The following is an 18,334-nucleotide window of genomic DNA, read 5'->3' on the forward strand; positions in this document are numbered from 1 at the left end:
TTGCTATCAAAATTAGGAAGTTTGTGTTTACCTGATCCTAAAGCAGTAACCAGCCCATTTCTAGGGAATAAAACTCTCATGCATATATTGTGCATATATATGTATTATATGACTGAGTGATAATAAAATTTTTTTTCTAGCTTCCTGAAGGCTGGTGGAGAAGTGATTGATTCAGTTACATGGCATCAGTAAGTATGTCTCCTATTCTTAATACTAGTAAAGTAAGGCTAGCTTTATTTATTACCTAGTATTCAAAAAGTTAGTTCATTTCACTGCCAATTGACTGCAGTTCAAATAAGAAACAAATAGTGTCTCAAGTAGCACTGTACTCCAATTTTAATATTAATAAAAAAAATTTAAAGTTATTTTAAATAATGTAGTGGTTTCTATAAAGATCACTTTATACAGAAGAACAGTGCCAATTAACCCATGGAACATATAAGTAGCTAAAACCAATTGCTTGCCAAAGAACCAGTAACCCAGGAGTACATGTACTTGCCACTGTGTTTTTTCAAGACAGAGTAACTGATTTCTAGTTACTTGCATAGAATGGACTCCTCCTCATAACTCCCTTCCATCTTGGTCTTTCCCTAGTAGAACTTCTACCTTTTTTTAGTAACAGGTGAGTGGGAGAGGTAAGAAGGAGAATAAGGTCAGCAATTAACCTAAAAGCAGAAAGTAAAATTTGTTATTTTTTTTCTGAATATTTTCTGTGTAATTTAGCTACTATTTGAATGGACGGACTGCTACCAAGGAAGATTTTCTAAACCCCGACGTATTGGACATTTTTATTTCATCTGTGCAAAAAGTTTTCCAGGTAATAGTCTTTTTAAACTTTTTAATGTAAAACCAGAATCCTTGTTTTATAGTCTAGCTAGTTCTAAATTCTATAGGTATGTATATTTACATGTTTTTCTAATTTTAGAGAACAAGCACTATGACTTATCCACTGTTAGTTTTCCCCTTAGCATTGGGTCTTACCCCATGTACGTGATTAGAAATTTGAAATATTTCCAATAGCCTTTAGTAGAATTAACTCACATAGATGATAAGAATGGGTTGGTTCACTTCATGTTCCTTCCACAGCCTACTATTTCAATAAAAGAAAGTTTCCCAAGACCTAAATGACTATGAACATATTTTATAACTATATAGGAGGGGTGGGTCTAGGAATACAAAGTTTTGAATGCTGTTAATCTTCAACACCACAGTTGAAACCACAGGTCAGCTTTTTTGCAATTACCATGGATACTTTTCTGTTCTATAGGTGGTTGAGAGCACCAGGCCTGGCCAGAAGGTCTGGTTAGGAGAAACAAGCTCTGCATATGGAGGCGGAGCGCCCTTGCTATCCGACACCTTTGCAGCTGGCTTTATGTGAGTGAAGCAGCGCTGGCCTTAGGGGTCAGAGTGCAGCTCTTCTCCATCCTTCTATTCTGCTGAAATAGCTCCCCAGCCAAAAAGCAGATCAAAGACCGTTTCAGTGGCTGAGCCCCAAAATTCATGCCAGATTTTGCAAGAAAATGATTTGCTAAAGCTTGAGGGACATCTTTAACAAGTGTTCCAAATTAATCACTATAAGGATGAATTGTTTTAGAAATTTTGTCCTTTAATTATGGCCCATAAATATGTCAAGTAGTCCTTACTCTAAAGAAGTACACTGTAAAAGAATGCATATAGCCGGATATGGTAGTTCCCTGTAATCCCAACACTTTGGGAGGCCAAGGTGGGAGGATTGCTTGAGCCCAGGAGTTTGAGGCTGCAGTGAGTTATGATGGTGCCACTGCACTCTAGACTGGGCAACAGAGTGAGACTCTGTCTTTTTTTTTTTTCCCTCTGTCACCCAGACTGGAGGGCAGTGGCACGATCTCACCTCACTGCAACCTCTGCCACCCGGGTTGAAGCGATTCTCCTGCCTCAGCGTCCTGAGTAGCTGGGACTACAGGAGTATCACCGCACTGGGCTAATTTTTGTATTTTTAGTAGAGACGGGGTTTTGACTTGTTGCCCAGGCTGGTCTGAAACCCGTGAGCTCAAGTGATCTGCCTGCCTCAGCCTTCCAAAGTGCTGGGATTACAGACATGAGCCACCACGCCCGGCCACACCCTGTCTCTTAAAAAAAAAAAAAATGCAAGTTACAGCATATTACAGCTTTGTCTCTCAGGAGGATACTTAGTGTATGTAGCTATAATTCATAGATTCCCAAGAAGTTTAGAGCCTAAAGTATGAGGTCCCACCAGAGGGGCTATCATTAAATATAAAGATTTGTTAAATCATCTCATTGTCCAACACCACAAACTTGATTGCTTTAAAATACTTGTTTAGTTACATTTAGTAACTCTATTAGTGCTTTTAATCTATAGTGCTATATCCTCACATTGAGATTTTTTTTCTTTTCTCTTCCAACTTCATTCTTTTTTCTCTCACCCTCATTCTTATAAGCCTAGAATACATCACAAATCCTTTATGCCCATGGAAGCAAGAGGAATAAAGAATGGAGATGTTTGTTTTGCCATTAACTAAAGATTTGGGGTGTCGGGGAGAAGGGGGATAGAGAAGGAGAAGTGGGAAGAGGTGTTCATAATAGCTTAGGTGCAATTCTGCTTATTTTACATTTTACCCCCGCTGACTGCCACTTTTTCTTCAGCCCTCACACATTGTTTGTGCAGGGACCTCATAGGACCAGGAATTGTCTATAGAGGTGGGAATTTGTCTACTCTGCTTTGTGGAAGTTGTCTCACCCTGAAAGGGATACCTCTAGCATGGTAATAGTCTTCTAGGATTTGTTATCATATGGAAAGATGTAAAGGGAGGGATTCTGCTGCTGCTGCTGCTGCTGCATGCAGTTGCCATTTCATTTAAATGACTTATTTATAATTGATGACACTTTTCTGGCTTCCTGTTAATTCCTCCCTCAAAGATCAATAAACCAGAACCAGGCATGGTGGCATGCACTTGTGGTCCTGTAACCACCCAACAGGTTCACCTTGCCTGCTGTCTAGATAGAGCCAATTATCAAGACAGGGGAATTGCCAAGGAGAAAGAGTAATTTATGCAGAGCCAGCTGTGCAGGAGACCAGAGTTTTATTATTACTCAAATCAGTCTCCCCGAACATTCGAGGATCAGAGCTTTTAAGGATAATTTGGCCGGTAGGGGCTTAGGAAGTGGAGAGTGCTGATTGGTCAGGTTGGAGATGGAATCACAGGGAGTGGAAGTGAGGTTTTCTTGCTGTCTTCTGTTCCTGGATGGGATGGCAGAACTGGTTGGGCCAGATTACCGGTCTGGGTGGTCTCAAATGATCCACCCAGTTCAGGGTCTGCAAGATATCTCAAGCACTGATCTTAGGTTTTACAACAGTGATGTTATCCCCAGGAACAATTTGGGGAGGTTCAGACTCTTGGAGCCAGAGGCTGCATTATCCCTAAACCGTAATCTCTAATGTTGTAGCTAATTTGTTAGTCCTGCAAAGGTAGACTTGTCCCCAGGCAAGAAGGGGGTCTTTTCAGAAAAGGGCTGTTATCATTTTTGTTTCAGAGTCAAACCATGAACTGAATTTCTTCCCAAAGTTAGTTCAGCCTACACCCAGGAATGAAGAAGGACAGCTTAAAGGTTAGAAGCAAGATGGAGTCAATGAGGTCTGATCTCTTTCACTGTCATAATTTCCTCAGTTATAATTTTTGCAAAGGCGGTTTCAGTCCCAGCTACTTGGGAGGCTGAGATAGGAGGATTAATGGAGCCCAGGAGTTTGAGGTTGCAGAGAGCTATGATCACGCCACTGCACTCCAGCCTGGGTGACAGAGTGAGACCCTGTCTCTAAATAAATAAATAAGTAAATAAATAAATACATAAATAAAATCAAGATGGTGTGCAATTAGAATTGAGCGATTTTGTTTCCAAACCTCAAGAAAGCTTGGTCTCGCTCTGTCCCAGGTGGCTGGATAAATTGGGCCTGTCAGCCCAAATGGGAATAGAAGTGGTGATGAGGCAAGTATTCTTTGGAGCAGGAAACTACCATTTAGTGGATGAAAACTTCGATCCTTTACCCGTAAGTGACCATTATTTTCCTAATTCTAGTAGAGTAGATTAAAGTCAACTCAGGACCTCTGGTGTTAACCTCCTATGAATAGTCAGTCCTCTCAGTAACTAGCCAAATCATGAGATGATGAATTAGAAGGAGCCTTAGATATCATCCAATCTAACATTTTTGTGTGTGTTTGAAGAGAAGAAATCAAGAGCTAGGAATAACTTTTTAAAGGTAAGCCATTTGCAGTATAGTGTGGATTTTGTTTAAAAGGGGATAATTTGAAATTTTATGATTCATTATACAAGACAAAATAAGTTGGATTTTCAAATGTTTTACAAAGTAAATCAAAGTTATAATTGCCTACAGTACGAAAAGCTTCAAAACATTTTTTATGTTATGAAATTGTAATTTATTTAACCTTAAAATGAGCCAGTACCATGTGTTTGCTTAAAAATCTCATGCTAAGAATTTACTATGTTGTTAATAATCTTCAAGATATTTATGAATAAAGTCTTATTTCTAATCCTTCCTCCAACTGTATCTGGTGCTAAATCAAGAAATGTTTCTTCCCAAAAAGCCTCGTGGAAGATCTGTATGTCTAAATATATGTCAGGGATAATACAGATGTAGCCCTGAGAAGCATGACCTTGATTTTTATAGTCTAAAATGTCATTTGCAGATATCTATTTTCTAAGAATAATTCCTAAAAGAATTATTTGAATGTTGTAGGAAAGCTAAGAAATTTTGCAAAGAGCGTATGTGAAAATATAAGCTAGGCTTTTGTGGTTTGTGGATAGACTTCCCAACAAAATTGCTTTTTATCTATAGTGGTCCAAGCTTGTGGAACATATTACTCATCTTTTTTTAGAAAATTCTTAGAAAAGTGATCTTACAAAAATGGAATTTATCTTTCCCCAAGTATATTCTGTCATGTATAGAGTTAAACTAAGCATAGTAATTTCACCAGACAAACATTCAAAATCTACTCCTGACCTTTTTATCTCATCCAAATTTTCCCAGGGCCCAGACATAAACCTTTGCCTTACAAACTCTTTGTATATGCACTAAATATGCTTCTCCTTCAAGGTTCTCAGTCAGCTAGAAAAATGTGCAAGAGTAAATGGTACCCTTCTCACTTGTAGATCCAAGAGAATTAGACTTAAACTCACTCTACATGTCTGTGACTTTATTTTATTTGCATGACAGTCCTGTGAGGTGGCAAGGCAGGTATCTTGGATCCATTTTTTAGATAAGGAAGTTCAAATTGAGAAGAGGTTGCATGATTTACAGGAAGCCACACTGTAGTCCTATGTTACTCTTAAAAATCCCATTCAAATCCTGCCTCTGAGGCCTGCATACTTTCTACCCTACCAGTCATTGACCCATGCTTATGTCTCCTTTGAAAACATTGATTCCACTCTTGTCTCCAGTGAAAAAGTGGAATTTAAGCAGAGAAACAAAAGCCATTTGTCTTGTTAAGTCTACTTTCCCTCTACTTTCAAGAAGGAAAGTTGGGGTATGTGTTGAATGGTGATTTATTTATTTATTATTTTAAAAATTGATACAAGGTCTTACTGTATTGTGCAGGCTGGTCTCAAACTCCTGGGCTCAAGTGATCATCCCACCTCAGCCTCCCAGTGTTGGGATTACAGGCATGAACCATTGTGCCCACCACCGATCCGCAGTTTTTTAAGAAAAACTTTTACTATAGAAAATTTTAATCATATACAAAATACAGAGGAAAGTATATGAACCCACTTTAGGAGACTAGAATATGCCACCCCAAAATATGCCACTTTGGCATAAGGATTATTTCGAGCTAAAGGCAACTGGGAAGAAACACATAGAAGAAAAGTTCTCTGTCCTTCTCCATTTGCCTAAAAGCAGGACATGAATCTTAAAAGTCCCCCTCCTTCCCTTTCTACCAGGAAAAACAAGAGTTAATCACTGAAGATAACTTCAGACCCTTATCAGTGTAGAGCTGGCACTAGAAGAATCTATATTACATACTCATTTATTTTCCTTCCCACAACTTGCCACCCCAGAGACTAAAAATCCTTTTCCTTTGTCATGTCTCTTGTCCAAAAATTTGCTCTATAAGCTGGAGTTCTAAGCCACCTCTTTGAGAATTACTTGTTCCCTGGTATTTTCTGTTAACATACATGTATTAATATACATGTTAACAAGCTTCTGTTTGTTTTTCTCCTGTTTTCTGTCTTGTTACAGAGGTCCATCCCAACTAAGAACTAAACAGTAGGAGGAAAATATAATTTCCTCCTGCATACTTTGATCTCGTTTAATCCGTAATCCTTCCCATTTTTCACCTCCTACCTATTAGATTACTTTGAAGCAAATTTCAGATATATTACTTTATCTATAAATACTTCAGTATGTGCTAGGTGTGGTGGCTCACACCTGTAATCCCAACACTTTGGGAAGCTGAGGCAGAAGGATCACTTGAGCCCAGGAGTTCAAGACCAGCTACGGCAACAAAAAATCAAAAACTTATCTGGGCATGGTGGCACATGCCTGTGGTCCCAGCTACATGAGAGGCTGAGGCAGGAGGATCGCTTTAGCCCAGGAGGTTGAGGCTGCAGTAAGCTGCATTCACACCACTGCATTCCAGCCTGGGTGACAGAGTAAGACCATGTCTCAAAAAAATGCAGATTTTAGTATGTATCCTTTTTGTAAAAACACAATACTTTTATCATACTTTAAATAATAACAATAATTCCTTAGTATCACCAAATATTTTATCAGTGTCTCACATTTTCCTTATTGTCTAAAATATTGTTGATAGTTATTCAAATCAGAATCCAAACAAAGTCCATATATTACATTTGGTTGATAAGTCTCTTAAGTTTGTTCATCTTTAAGTTCTTCCTCCCTCTCTTTCATCTCTTGTAATTTATTAATGTGAAAAAACAGGTAATTTGTTCTATAGTATTTCCTACATTATAGAGTTTGCTAAATTTATTCCCTATGATATCATTTAGCATGTTCCTCTGTCCCCTGTGTTTCCTGTAAACTGGTAGTTATACCTAGAAGCTTGAGTTTATTCAGGTTTTTAATTGTATTTTTTTTGCAAGAATTCTTTATTATCTGCTTCTGGAAGCACAGAATGTCTGGTTGTGTCTGGTTTTGATCTTGACAGCTAGCGATGACCATTGCCTAATCCATTACTTTATTGGGGTGGGGGGAATAAGGTTTTAAAATAAAATTTTTTAAAGATTTTTTTAACTGTTATTTTGAGACAGTGTCTCATTTCGTTTCCCAGGCTGGAGTGCAGTGGCACAATCACGGCTCACTGCAGCCTTGACCTCCTGGGATCAGGTGATCTTCTCACCTCAGCCTCCTGGGTACCTGGAACTACAGGTGCACACCACCACACCTGGCTAATTTTTTGTATTTTGTGTACAGAAGGGGTTTCATCATGTTTCCCAGACTGGTCTTGAACTCCTGGGTTCAAGTGATCTACCCACTTCAGCTTCCCAAAATCCTGGGATTACACTTTGGCCACCGTGCCTGGCCTAAATGAAATTATTTGTCTCTAAACAGACAGAAGTTTTACTTTAAAAATTTGTCTTTGTGTGTACATGTGTTTGTGTATGTGTGTGTGTCTAAAAGTTTGGCTTTGAGCTTTGCTTTGAATTCTTGGATGAACGATAACCAAGAATACTTAAACTCTGATCATTCTTGACAGATATCCCCTACAGGCTATGGCCTTTTGAATTGTGTCCTCCAGTGATAAAAAGCAGCAAGCAAGATACTGCTCTCAGATTCATGGTGGTCACATGTGAGGGGGAAAAAAAAAATGAATCCTATTTAAATGCCCCCAGGATAACAGTGATACTCTTTGTAGGATAACTATTTGCTTGCCACTGGTTTCATTAAATAAGGACATAAGTAAAGATCTATTTTTGTCTCTTTCTCCCCAACCACCACAACTAGGATTATTGGCTATCTCTTCTGTTCAAGAAATTGGTGGGCACCAAGGTGTTAATGGCAAGCGTGAAAGGTTCAAAGAGAAGGAAGCTTCGAGTATACCTTCATTGCACAAACACTGACAAGTAAGTATGAAACACGCTCTTTACCAATCATCAAGTTTTAGTGGGTAAGCCTGTAACTTTACTCAAACACCCTGTTGCATGTGTCTATACATTGCATAAGTATAGGCATTTGCAATTTAGTAAAGTTTTATACAACGATTTTATTTTATTTTATTTTTAGAAGAAAAATGCTACTTTTGTTGTTGTTGTTTTTTGAGACAGGGCCTCGCTCTGTCACCCAGGCTGAAGTGCAGTGGTGCAATCTCAGCTCACTGCAACCTCCGCCTCCCGGGTTCAAGTGATTCTTGAAGAGGAGAACAATAATAACAACAATATTATTTTCAAAAGTTGTGACCGCAGTTTCTGGAGTTGAGAAGACATCCAGATTTTTGTAGCCTCATACTCTTGCTTTAGGTAGCAAAAAATGTTCCTAAATCTCAGGAATATTCTCTAGATAGGTTTCAATCTATCATTCCTGATAAGATGATGCTGAAATACTCATTCTAGCCAAAAAAGACCAGCTACCATTTCCGATTGTTGGTGACTGGGAACTCTGGATAGTGAGGACCCCAGTAGGAAGTAGCGAGGGGAATGGTTTGAATGGATAAATTCATAAAAAATGTCAGTAGATTTAATTTTCTTATATATTTCAGTCTTTTTATAAGGCTAGGAAAAGCCCCTGTTTTTATGGTTTATAATTTGAATTCACATGAACCCACAAAATTTGCCTTTTACCTTCCTATGTCTGAAAATGGATAGTCTGGCTGGCCTCTTAACAACCCAGCTGGCAGAGCTGTGAGGATCTCAGTGTGCTCTAGCCCAGACATTGGTAGCATGAACAGCAACATTTTTAATTGTGTTTTCAAAATAGGAGCACATTAGCGGTCTAAAACGATCATAAAAGAAGGATACTAATAGGGCCCACTGTCATTATGGATCCTAATACTTAGGATGCATTATGGATTGTCATTATGGATACTAATACTTAGGATCACATTTGTAATTGAGTTTTTAATTGCTTAAATTAGATACATATTTTTATTAAGGTAACCTCTTTGCTTTTAGTCCAAGGTATAAAGAAGGAGATTTAACTCTGTATGCCATAAACCTCCATAATGTCACCAAGTACTTGCGGTTACCCTATCCTTTTTTTAACAAGCAAGTGGATAAATACCTTCTAAGACCTTTGGGACCTCATGGATTACTTTCCAAGTAAGTAATTTTCCTTGTGCATTCCAAACTTTGAATAAATTTATTGGTGTTTATCAGAATAGAGAGTTTGGACAGGGAGCAAAAGACAAAGTCAACTATTTCAAGTTCTAATAATTCTTAATATTCAGGAAATTTATGTATGAATACTTACTAATATGAGTATAACTCACCCTAAGAGTCTAAAGCAAAAGGATGTGAACACAAACTAGCAGTTATCTTAGAGAATAAGTTTGCATTTCAAAATAACTTGACATATCAAGATCCACTCAACGCATGTAAATTATTTACTCTAAAAAGACATAATTCTTGGTAACACATTCACTAAAGCAAAATATACCTTTATATAATTGCTATCAAAGGTATGTGGGTTGGTATAAAATATCATACCATGTGAGATCAGTGTGATTCTTTTACAGCATTAATTTTTATTGGTTAGAGTAAGAAAAGGAATAGCTAGAGTATACTTCTTAAGTAGATTCTCATACACTTTGGTTTCAAAAACCAATTATTGACTACATCTTATAAAAGCCTGTATTCAATGGAGTGCCAGAAAATGACTATGAGTCTTGAAGAGTTAGGCATATAAATATTTTAAGGTTTCTGTTCAATGTATGTTGGAAGGAGTTCCTTTCTCATGACTATTCTCATATTGGAGCATAAAAAGAGTTTACAGGCTTGGCACAGTGGCTCATGCCTGTAATCTCAACACTTTGGGAAGCTGAAGCAGGCAGATCACTTCAGCCCAGGAGTTTGAGACCAGCCTGGGCAATATGGCAAAACTCTCTCTACAAAATATACCAAAATTAGCCAGGTGTGGTGGCGCATGCCTGTAGTCCCAGCTACTTGGGAAGCTGAGGTGGGAGGATTGCTTGAGCCCAGGGGGGTCATGGCTGCAGTGAGCTGTGATGGTGCCTCTGTCACCCAGCCTGGGTGACAGAGTGAGACCCTGTCTCAAAAAAATAAATAAATAAAAATTAAGAGTTTACAAAATTCTCACCATCTCCTCCCATCTTTGCAAATGCCACATAAGTGATGTGTTCCAGGACTATTAGCCTCGGAACCTGAGGCAGTACAGTAAGCACGCTTTCTCCAAAGTCCTGTCCCCCACAGACAAACATTATTTACACTGGGTACTCCTCTTTTATTTTTTCCCCTCTATGCTTTATTTTACTGTAACTATAATCATATAACATGTAATAGGAAAAAGGCAGGGTCGGGGGAGAGATCCAGAAGTCTTCCCAAGAGCCTTTCCAACATAACCTCTGTAGACATTTTTTCTTTCTTCTTTTTTTTTTTTTTTTTTGAGACAGAGTCTCACTCTGTTGCCCAGGCTAGAGTGCAGTAGCATGATCTAGGCTCACTGCAACCTCCGCCTCCTGGGTTCAAGCAATTCTCCCACCTCAGCCTCCCTAGTAGCTGGGATTAGAGGCATGCATCACCACGCCTGGCTAATTTTTGTATTTTTAGTAGAGATGAGGTTTCACCATGTGGGCCAGGCTGGTCTTGAACTCCTGACCTCAAGTGATCCACCTGCCTTAGCCTCCCAAAGTGCTAGGATTACATGAGTGAGCCACCGTGCCCTGCCCCTATTACATTCTGATCACACATTTCATGTTTTATAATTGGAAAACTGGTGAAATTATAGACAATGTTTTGTTCCCCTAAATTCTCTTTGATGAGTATATATTACTTACACTCTTCTGTCTTTAAAATTTTGCAAAATAGTATCCTAGATAAGTTTATGAGTGCACAGTCTGTACGCTTACTCATATTAATGACCTCGGAGAGTTAAACAACAGTCACCTTTAAAAATTATTACTATCATTATCATTATTTTTGAGGCGGGGGTCTCATTCTGTCTCCCAGGCTGGAGAGTAGTGGTGCGGTCACAGCTCACTGCAGCCACCGCTGCCTGGGCTCAAGTGATCCTTCCTCCTCAGCCTTCTGAGTAGCTGAGACCACAGGCTTATGCTACCACACCTGGCTAATTTTTTAATTTTTTGTAGAGACGAGGTCTCATTATGTTGCCCAGGCTGGTCTCAAACTCCTAAGCTCAAGTGATCTTCCTCAGCCTCCCAAAGTGCTGGGATTACAGGCATGAAAAACTGCACCCAGCCCTAAAAATTATTAGGGTCCTGCATAGTAAGACTTTAATAAATATTTAAATGAACATATGGTGTTTTTTTTAAAAAAATAGAGACAAGGTCTCACTATATTGCCCAAGCTGGTCTCGAACTCCTGGACTCACGCAATCCTGCTGCCTTAGCCGCCCAAAGTGCTGGGATTACAGGCATGACCCACCTCATCTGGGCTGAGTGAACATATTTTTAACATAAAGGCAGTATTTTATATTTATCTCATACATTTTGCCAGCATCCCCATTTCCGCCGAATCTGTTGCTTGCTAATTCCTTCCAGCTTCATTTCATCTGAAATTTGACAAACATCTTCTATTTCTTCGTCGTCATGTTATTGACTTCAGAATATAAAATAAGACACTACACCCAAATTAAACCCCACCCTCATTGCCCAGCCTGATGTGAAAATAATCAGCATACATTAAGCTTACCCTTGATATATGTGTAGCATCTTTTAGATAAATATACAGCTGATTAAGCAATATAGCCTGATGGTATAATATCTTGCCCATGTACCTCATCTTATCCCCAGCAGGATTAATTCACAGTGATCAGATTTACCTTTAAACTTTGTAGCAAATTATCCTCTCCAAAAGCATATCTAAAACTTTTGTGTGTACTCTTGCAAGGTTCTTAATTTCATGCAGAACAGGCTCTTGCCACTGTTAGCTGGAGATATTTTCAAGACCTATTTTTGTTTGTGGTTTCCTGATGATGGTCATGGCATTTCCCCCTTCACTCCATCTAAAAATTGAGGTGATACAGGCTTTTAAACAAAACCAACTCATATAGACTGAGTACAACTGCAATGCAGGCATGCTAGCCTCTGCTACAATCATGGGCGTGCTATTGATATGTCTTAAGTTACAAAACACAGGGCTGAGCGTCTCATTAAGTCAAAATGGAAACCAGTGTTTCTGCTCACTGATGCTTAATGAGGACAGGGTGTGAGAGATTTCTTTAAGGAAAAAATATATATAATAATGCTACATGGAAAAATATCTAACATTAGAGAATTAAGTAAATAAACTAATATACTCACACCATGGAATCCTGTGCAGACATTAAAATTATGTAGTGGATGAATGTTTAATGGTGTGAGAAAAAGTTAGGATGTGCTGGGGTGGGGGGAAGAATCAAGTTTTAAGAAAATACAGTATACCCATACTTAAGTAAAAAAAAAAAAAAGGTATGTACAGTCATGTGTTGCTTAATGATGGGGATACATTCCGAGAAATGTGTCGATAGGTGATTTCATCCTTGTGTGAACATCATAGAGTGAACTTACACAAACCTAGATGGTCTAGCCTACTATATATCTAGGCTATATGACTAGCCTGTTGCTCCTAGGCTACAAACCTGTAAAGCATGTTACTGTAGTGAATATACAAATACTTAACACAATGGCAAGTTATCATTGTGTAAGTAGTTGTGTATCTAAACACATCTAAACATAGAAAACTAATGTGTTGTGCTGCAATGTTACAATGACTATGACATTGCTAGGCAATAGGAATTATAATTTTATCATTTTATGGAACCACACTCATATATGCGGTCTGTGGTGGACCAAAACATCCTTATGTGGCATATGACTGTATACATGTACATAAAAAATAGATGAAAGAATGAATATACATCGAAATATTTAAAATGGTTATAATGACTTAGGTTACTTTTCTTATATTTATCTTAGTAATAATAATGATGATAGATAATACTTTTATAGTGTTTACTATATAAAAGACACTGTTATAAGTGTTCTACATACTTTACATGTATTACCTAAATGATATAAATATAACTCTGACAGTAACTAGTCTTATACGTTCTCTTTTCTTTTTTTTTTTTTTTCTTTTTTTAGACAGAATCTTGCTCTACCAGGCTGGAGTGCAGTGGTGCAATCTCGGCACACTGCAACCTCCGCCTCCCAGGTTCAAACGATTCTCATGTCTCAGCCTCCTGAGTAGCTGGGACTACAGGCACACACCACCATGCCCGGCTAATTTTTGTATTTTTGGGTAGAGATGGAGTTTTGCCATGTTGGCCAGGCTGATCTTGAACTCCTGGCCTCAAGTGATCTGCCTGCCTCAGCCTCCCAAAGTGCTGGGATTACAGGTGTGAACCACTGTGCTCGGCCTAATCTTACAAGTTTTCAATATTTAAAGAGTGCTAACTTTGTTCACAATATAAAACATATTTGAGAAAAAGAGATATAAGCATCTTATTTAGAATTATGAAAATATCAATAGACCTACAGCCGACTAAAGCTTTTCTTCATAAGCTCTTGCCTATATTGATTTGCTCCTGTGAATATGCATTAATTTGATTTAAATAATAAGTATGTATAAGAAATAACACTTTTCCTCAATTTTTAAGAACGTTCAACCGTTTTTAATTTGAATTCCAATAGTGAAATACATAGAAAATATAAAATTTTCTGTAGTTTAGCCAAATTGTTTTTGTTTCACCACAGCGTTCTACCAAAATTTCTTAATAACAGTAAGAAAATGAATGCATACCTCCTGCAGGGAGAGGGGAGTTAGGCAGTTTATGGGCATAGTTACAAGTGAGAAATTTCATTGGCTACCATTTATGCTAAATTCATAAAAACTGCATTCAATTCTATATATCTATTTTCTTTACATAAAAAAGGTTTCAATTATTGGCCATTAAATAAAATAGCCACCATTCCAGAAGTTGTGTCATGTTTTTCCTTTTTATACCGCCATCATATTGCCTAGTATAGATTGTGTGTGTTCCATTTTCTGTAATGGGCCAGACAGTAAGTATTTCTGGCTTTGGAGTCCATATGGTCTCTATCATAACTACTCATCTCTGCCATTGTAGCTTAAAGATTATCTAGGTCAAATGCCTAACTGATAAAGTGTTGAAATACAAGTTATCTAATATAGGCTGCCACACACAAAAAAAATTTATTTGGTCTAAAAAAGATTTCATGACTTTTGTAGCAGCATGGGTGAGGCACGCATCACTTGGTTAACTCGGTGTATCTTTCTCCTTTGCAGATCTGTCCAACTCAATGGTCAAACTCTAAAGATGGTGGATGATCAAACCTTGCCACCTTTAATGGAAAAACCTCTCCGGCCAGGAAGTTCACTGGGCTTGCCAGCTTTCTCATATAGTTTTTTTGTGATAAGAAATGCCAAAGTTGCTGCTTGCATCTGAAAATAAAATATACTAGTCCTGACACTGAATTTTTCAAGTATACTAAGAGTAAAGCAACTCAAGTTATAGGAAAGGAAGCAGATACCTTTCAAAGCAACTAGTGGGTGCTTGAGAGACACTGGGACACTCTCAGTGCTAGATTTAGCACAGTATTTTGATCTCGCTAGGTAGAACACTGCTAATAATAATAGCTAATAATACCTTGTTCCAAATACTGCTTAGCATTTTGCATGTTTTACTTTTATCTAAAGTTTTGTTTTGTTTTATTATTTATTTATTTATTTATTTTGAGACAGAATCTCTCTCTGTCACCCAGGCTGGAGTGCCATGGTGCGATCTTGGCTCACTGCAACTTCAAGCAATTCTCCTGCCTCAGCTTCCTGAGTAGCTGGGATTATAGGCGTGTGCCACCACACCCAGCTACTTTCTATATTTTTTGTAGAGATGGAGTTTCGCCATATTGGCCAAGCTGGTCTCGAACTCCTGTCCTCGAACTCCTGTCCTCAAGTGATCCACCTGCCTCAGCCTCTCAAAGTGCTGGGATTACAGGCGTGAGCCACCACACCCAGCAGTGTTTTATTTTTGAGACAGGGTATCACTCTGTTGCCCAGGCTTGAGTGCAGTGGTGCAATCATAGCTCACTGCAGCCTTTTAACTCCTGGGCTCAAGTCATCCTCCCACTTAGCCTCCCAAGTAGCTAGGACCACAGACACATGCCATCACACTTGGCTATTTTTTAAAAATTTATTGTAGAGATGGGGTCTCGCTGTGTTACCCAAACTGGTCCTGAACTCCTGGACTCAATTGATCCTCCCACCTTGGCCTTCCAGGTGCTGGGATTTCTTTGGGAGTACAGCATGGTACAGCAAGAGATCATTTGATGTTACCTCTGTGCAGTGTTGCTAGTCAGCGAAATACCTGTGGGGACAGCGATTAGCCACCGCAACCAGTCTTTATTTAAAGTTATTAAAAATGGCTGGGCGCAGTGGCTCACACCTGTAATCCTAGCACTTTGGGAGGCCGAGGCAGATGGATCACCTGACGTCAGGAATTTGAGACCAGCCTGGCCAACATGGTGAAACCCCGTCTCTACTAAAAAATACAAAAATTAGCTGGATGTGGTGGTGCACACCTGTAGTCCCAGCTACTTGAGAGGCTGGGGCAGGAGAATTACTTGAACCCAGGAGGCAGAGGTTGCAGTGAGCCGAGATTGTGCCACTGCACTCCAGCCTGGGTGACACAGCGAGATTCCATCTCAAAAAAACAAGTTATTAAAAATGTATGTGAATGCTCCTAATATGGTCAGGAAGCAAGGAAGCGAAGGATGTATTATGAGTTTTAAGAAGGTGCTTAGCCGTATATTTATCTTTCAAAATGTATTAGAAGATTTTAGAATTCTTTCCTTCATGTGCCATCTCTACAGGCACCCATCAGAAAAAGTGTACTGCCATTACCGTGAAACTGGTTGTAAAAGAGAAACTACCTATTTGCACCTTAAAAGAGAGCTAGATTTTGCTGATTTTCTTCTTTCGGTTTTCTTTGTCAGCAATAATATGTGAGAGGACAGATTGTTATATATGATAGTATAAAAAATGGTTAATGACAATTCAGAGGTGAAGAGATTCTGTAAACTTAAAATTACTATAAATGAAATTGATTTGTCAAAAGGATAAATTTTAGAAAACACCCAATACCTTATAACTGTCTGTTAATGCTTGCTTTTTCTCTACCTTTCATCCTTGTTTCAGTTGGGAAGCTTTTGGCTGCAAGTAACAGAAACTCCTAATTCAAATGGCTTAAGCAATAAGGAAATGTATATTCCCACATAACTAGACGTTCAAACAGGCCAGGCTCCAGCACTTCAGTACGTCACCAGGGATCTGGGTTCTTCCCAGCTCTCTGCTCTGCCATCTTTAGCGCTGGCTTCATTCTCAGACTCTGGTAGCATGATGGCTGTAGCTGTTTCATGGGCCCCTTCAAACCTCATAGCAACCAGAGGAAGAAAATGAGCCATTTTTTGAGTCTCCTTCATAGACTTGAATAACTCTTTTTCAGAGCTTCTCACAGCAAACCTCTCCTCATGTCTCCTCATGTCTTATTGTTCAGAAATGGGTAATGTGTCCATTTCACCAGTCACTGCCAACAACAACGAGGTTCCTATAATTGTCTCTGAGTAACCCTTTGGAATGGAGAGGGTGTTGGTCAGTCTACAAACTGAACACTGCAGTTCTGCGCTTTTTACCAGTGAAAAAATGTAATTATTTTCCCCTCTTAAGGATTAATATTCTTCAAATGTATGCCTGTTATGAATATAGTATCTTTAAAATTTTTTATTTTAATAGCTTTAGGGGTACACACTTTTTGCTTACAGGGGTGAATTGTGTAGTGGTGAAGACTCGGCTTTTAATGTACTTGTCACCTGAGTGATGTACATTGTACCCAATAGGTAATTTTTCATCCATTACCCTCCTTCCGCCCTCTTCCCTTCTGAGTCTCCAACATCCCTTATACCACTGTGTATGTTCTTGTGTACCTACAGCTAAGCTTCCACTTATAAGTGAGAACATGCAGTATTTGGTTTTCCATTCCTGAGTTACTTCCCTTAGGATAACAGCCCCCAGTTCCGTCCAAGTTGCTGCAAAATACATTATTTTATTCTTCTTTATGGCTGAGTAATAGTCCATGGTACATATATACCACATTTTCTTTATCCACTTATCAGTTGATGGACACTTAGGTTAATTCCATTCAATTTCATTCAATTTAAGTATATTTGTAAGGAGCTAAGGCTGAAAATTAAATTTTAGATCTTTCAATACTCTTAAATTTTATATGTAAGTGGTTTTTATATTTTCACATTTGAAATAAAGTAATTTTTATAACCTTGATATTGTATGACTATTCCTTTAGTAATGCTAAAGCCTACAGACTCCTACATTTGGAAGCCTTGTTTTCCTTCACTGCTTTATTTATACCTGGAAACAGGATATAGAACCACTAGTGTGTTGTGTCACCCCTTATACTATCAGGATCAGAAGTGGGGGTTTTCCAATGCACAGTCTGAGACAAGGACTTGGGTCAGGTGGGTTATTTGGGAATAAGGAATGAAAGAACAGGGAGTGTGAGAAGGAAGTGAAGAAAAAACCAATATTAATTTTTGCTGTTGAGTTTGCTGCTGTGGGCAATGAGCGTTCAGTTCCACCAGCACTACCGAGAATTGTAGGGGATGCCTCCCAAAATTTGTCTCTTATTATTCTCTTATTTCTCATCAGCTATCATTTTATAGTCACATTATTGTCAATTACAATTTCTACAAAGAACACCAGTTTCACATAAAATTGTTTTAAGGCCGGAAGCAATTATAGTTAATGATTGTATTTGTTAAGCTTGAAAGTCACTTTAACGTCTCATTTGGGAGTCAAACGATAAATATTTTCTTTTCTATTTTCTCTTTTTTTGAGAAAGGGTCTCACTCTGTCACCCAGTCTGGAGTGCAGTGGTATGGCATGCTCATGGCTCACTGCAGCCTAGGCCTCCTGGGCTCAACCCACCTTAGCCTCCCTAGTAGCTGGGACTACAAGTGCATGCCACCATGCATTTTTGTATTTTTTGTAAAGACAATGTTTTGATATGTTGCTCAGGCTGGTCTTGAACTCCATGGCTCAAGTGATCTGCCTGCCTCAGCCTCCCATAGTATTGGGATTACAGGCATAAGCCACCACACCT

At 38.6% G+C, this 18,334-nt stretch overlaps 1 protein-coding gene across 1 annotated transcript in view; it reads left to right on the top strand.

The window, feature by feature from the left end:
* The window catches only part of HPSE (heparanase), a 42,465-nt gene extending 24,969 nt beyond the window's left edge, over positions 1-17,496 (top strand). Inside the window, exons 6-12 of the mRNA XM_003832244.6 lie at positions 141-188; positions 724-817; positions 1,268-1,374; positions 3,928-4,042; positions 7,973-8,091; positions 9,136-9,282; positions 14,449-17,496. Of these exons, the coding sequence (XP_003832292.4) occupies positions 141-188; positions 724-817; positions 1,268-1,374; positions 3,928-4,042; positions 7,973-8,091; positions 9,136-9,282; positions 14,449-14,608 (790 nt within the window). The 3' untranslated portion in view covers positions 14,609-17,496. The remainder of the gene's footprint in view (positions 1-140; positions 189-723; positions 818-1,267; positions 1,375-3,927; positions 4,043-7,972; positions 8,092-9,135; positions 9,283-14,448) is intronic.
* The last annotated feature ends 838 nt before the right edge of the window (positions 17,497-18,334 follow it).

Source organism: Pan paniscus, chromosome 3 (assembly GCF_029289425.2).
Source record: "Pan paniscus chromosome 3, NHGRI_mPanPan1-v2.0_pri, whole genome shotgun sequence".
In the NCBI taxonomy this organism is placed as follows: domain Eukaryota; kingdom Metazoa; phylum Chordata; class Mammalia; order Primates; family Hominidae; genus Pan; species Pan paniscus.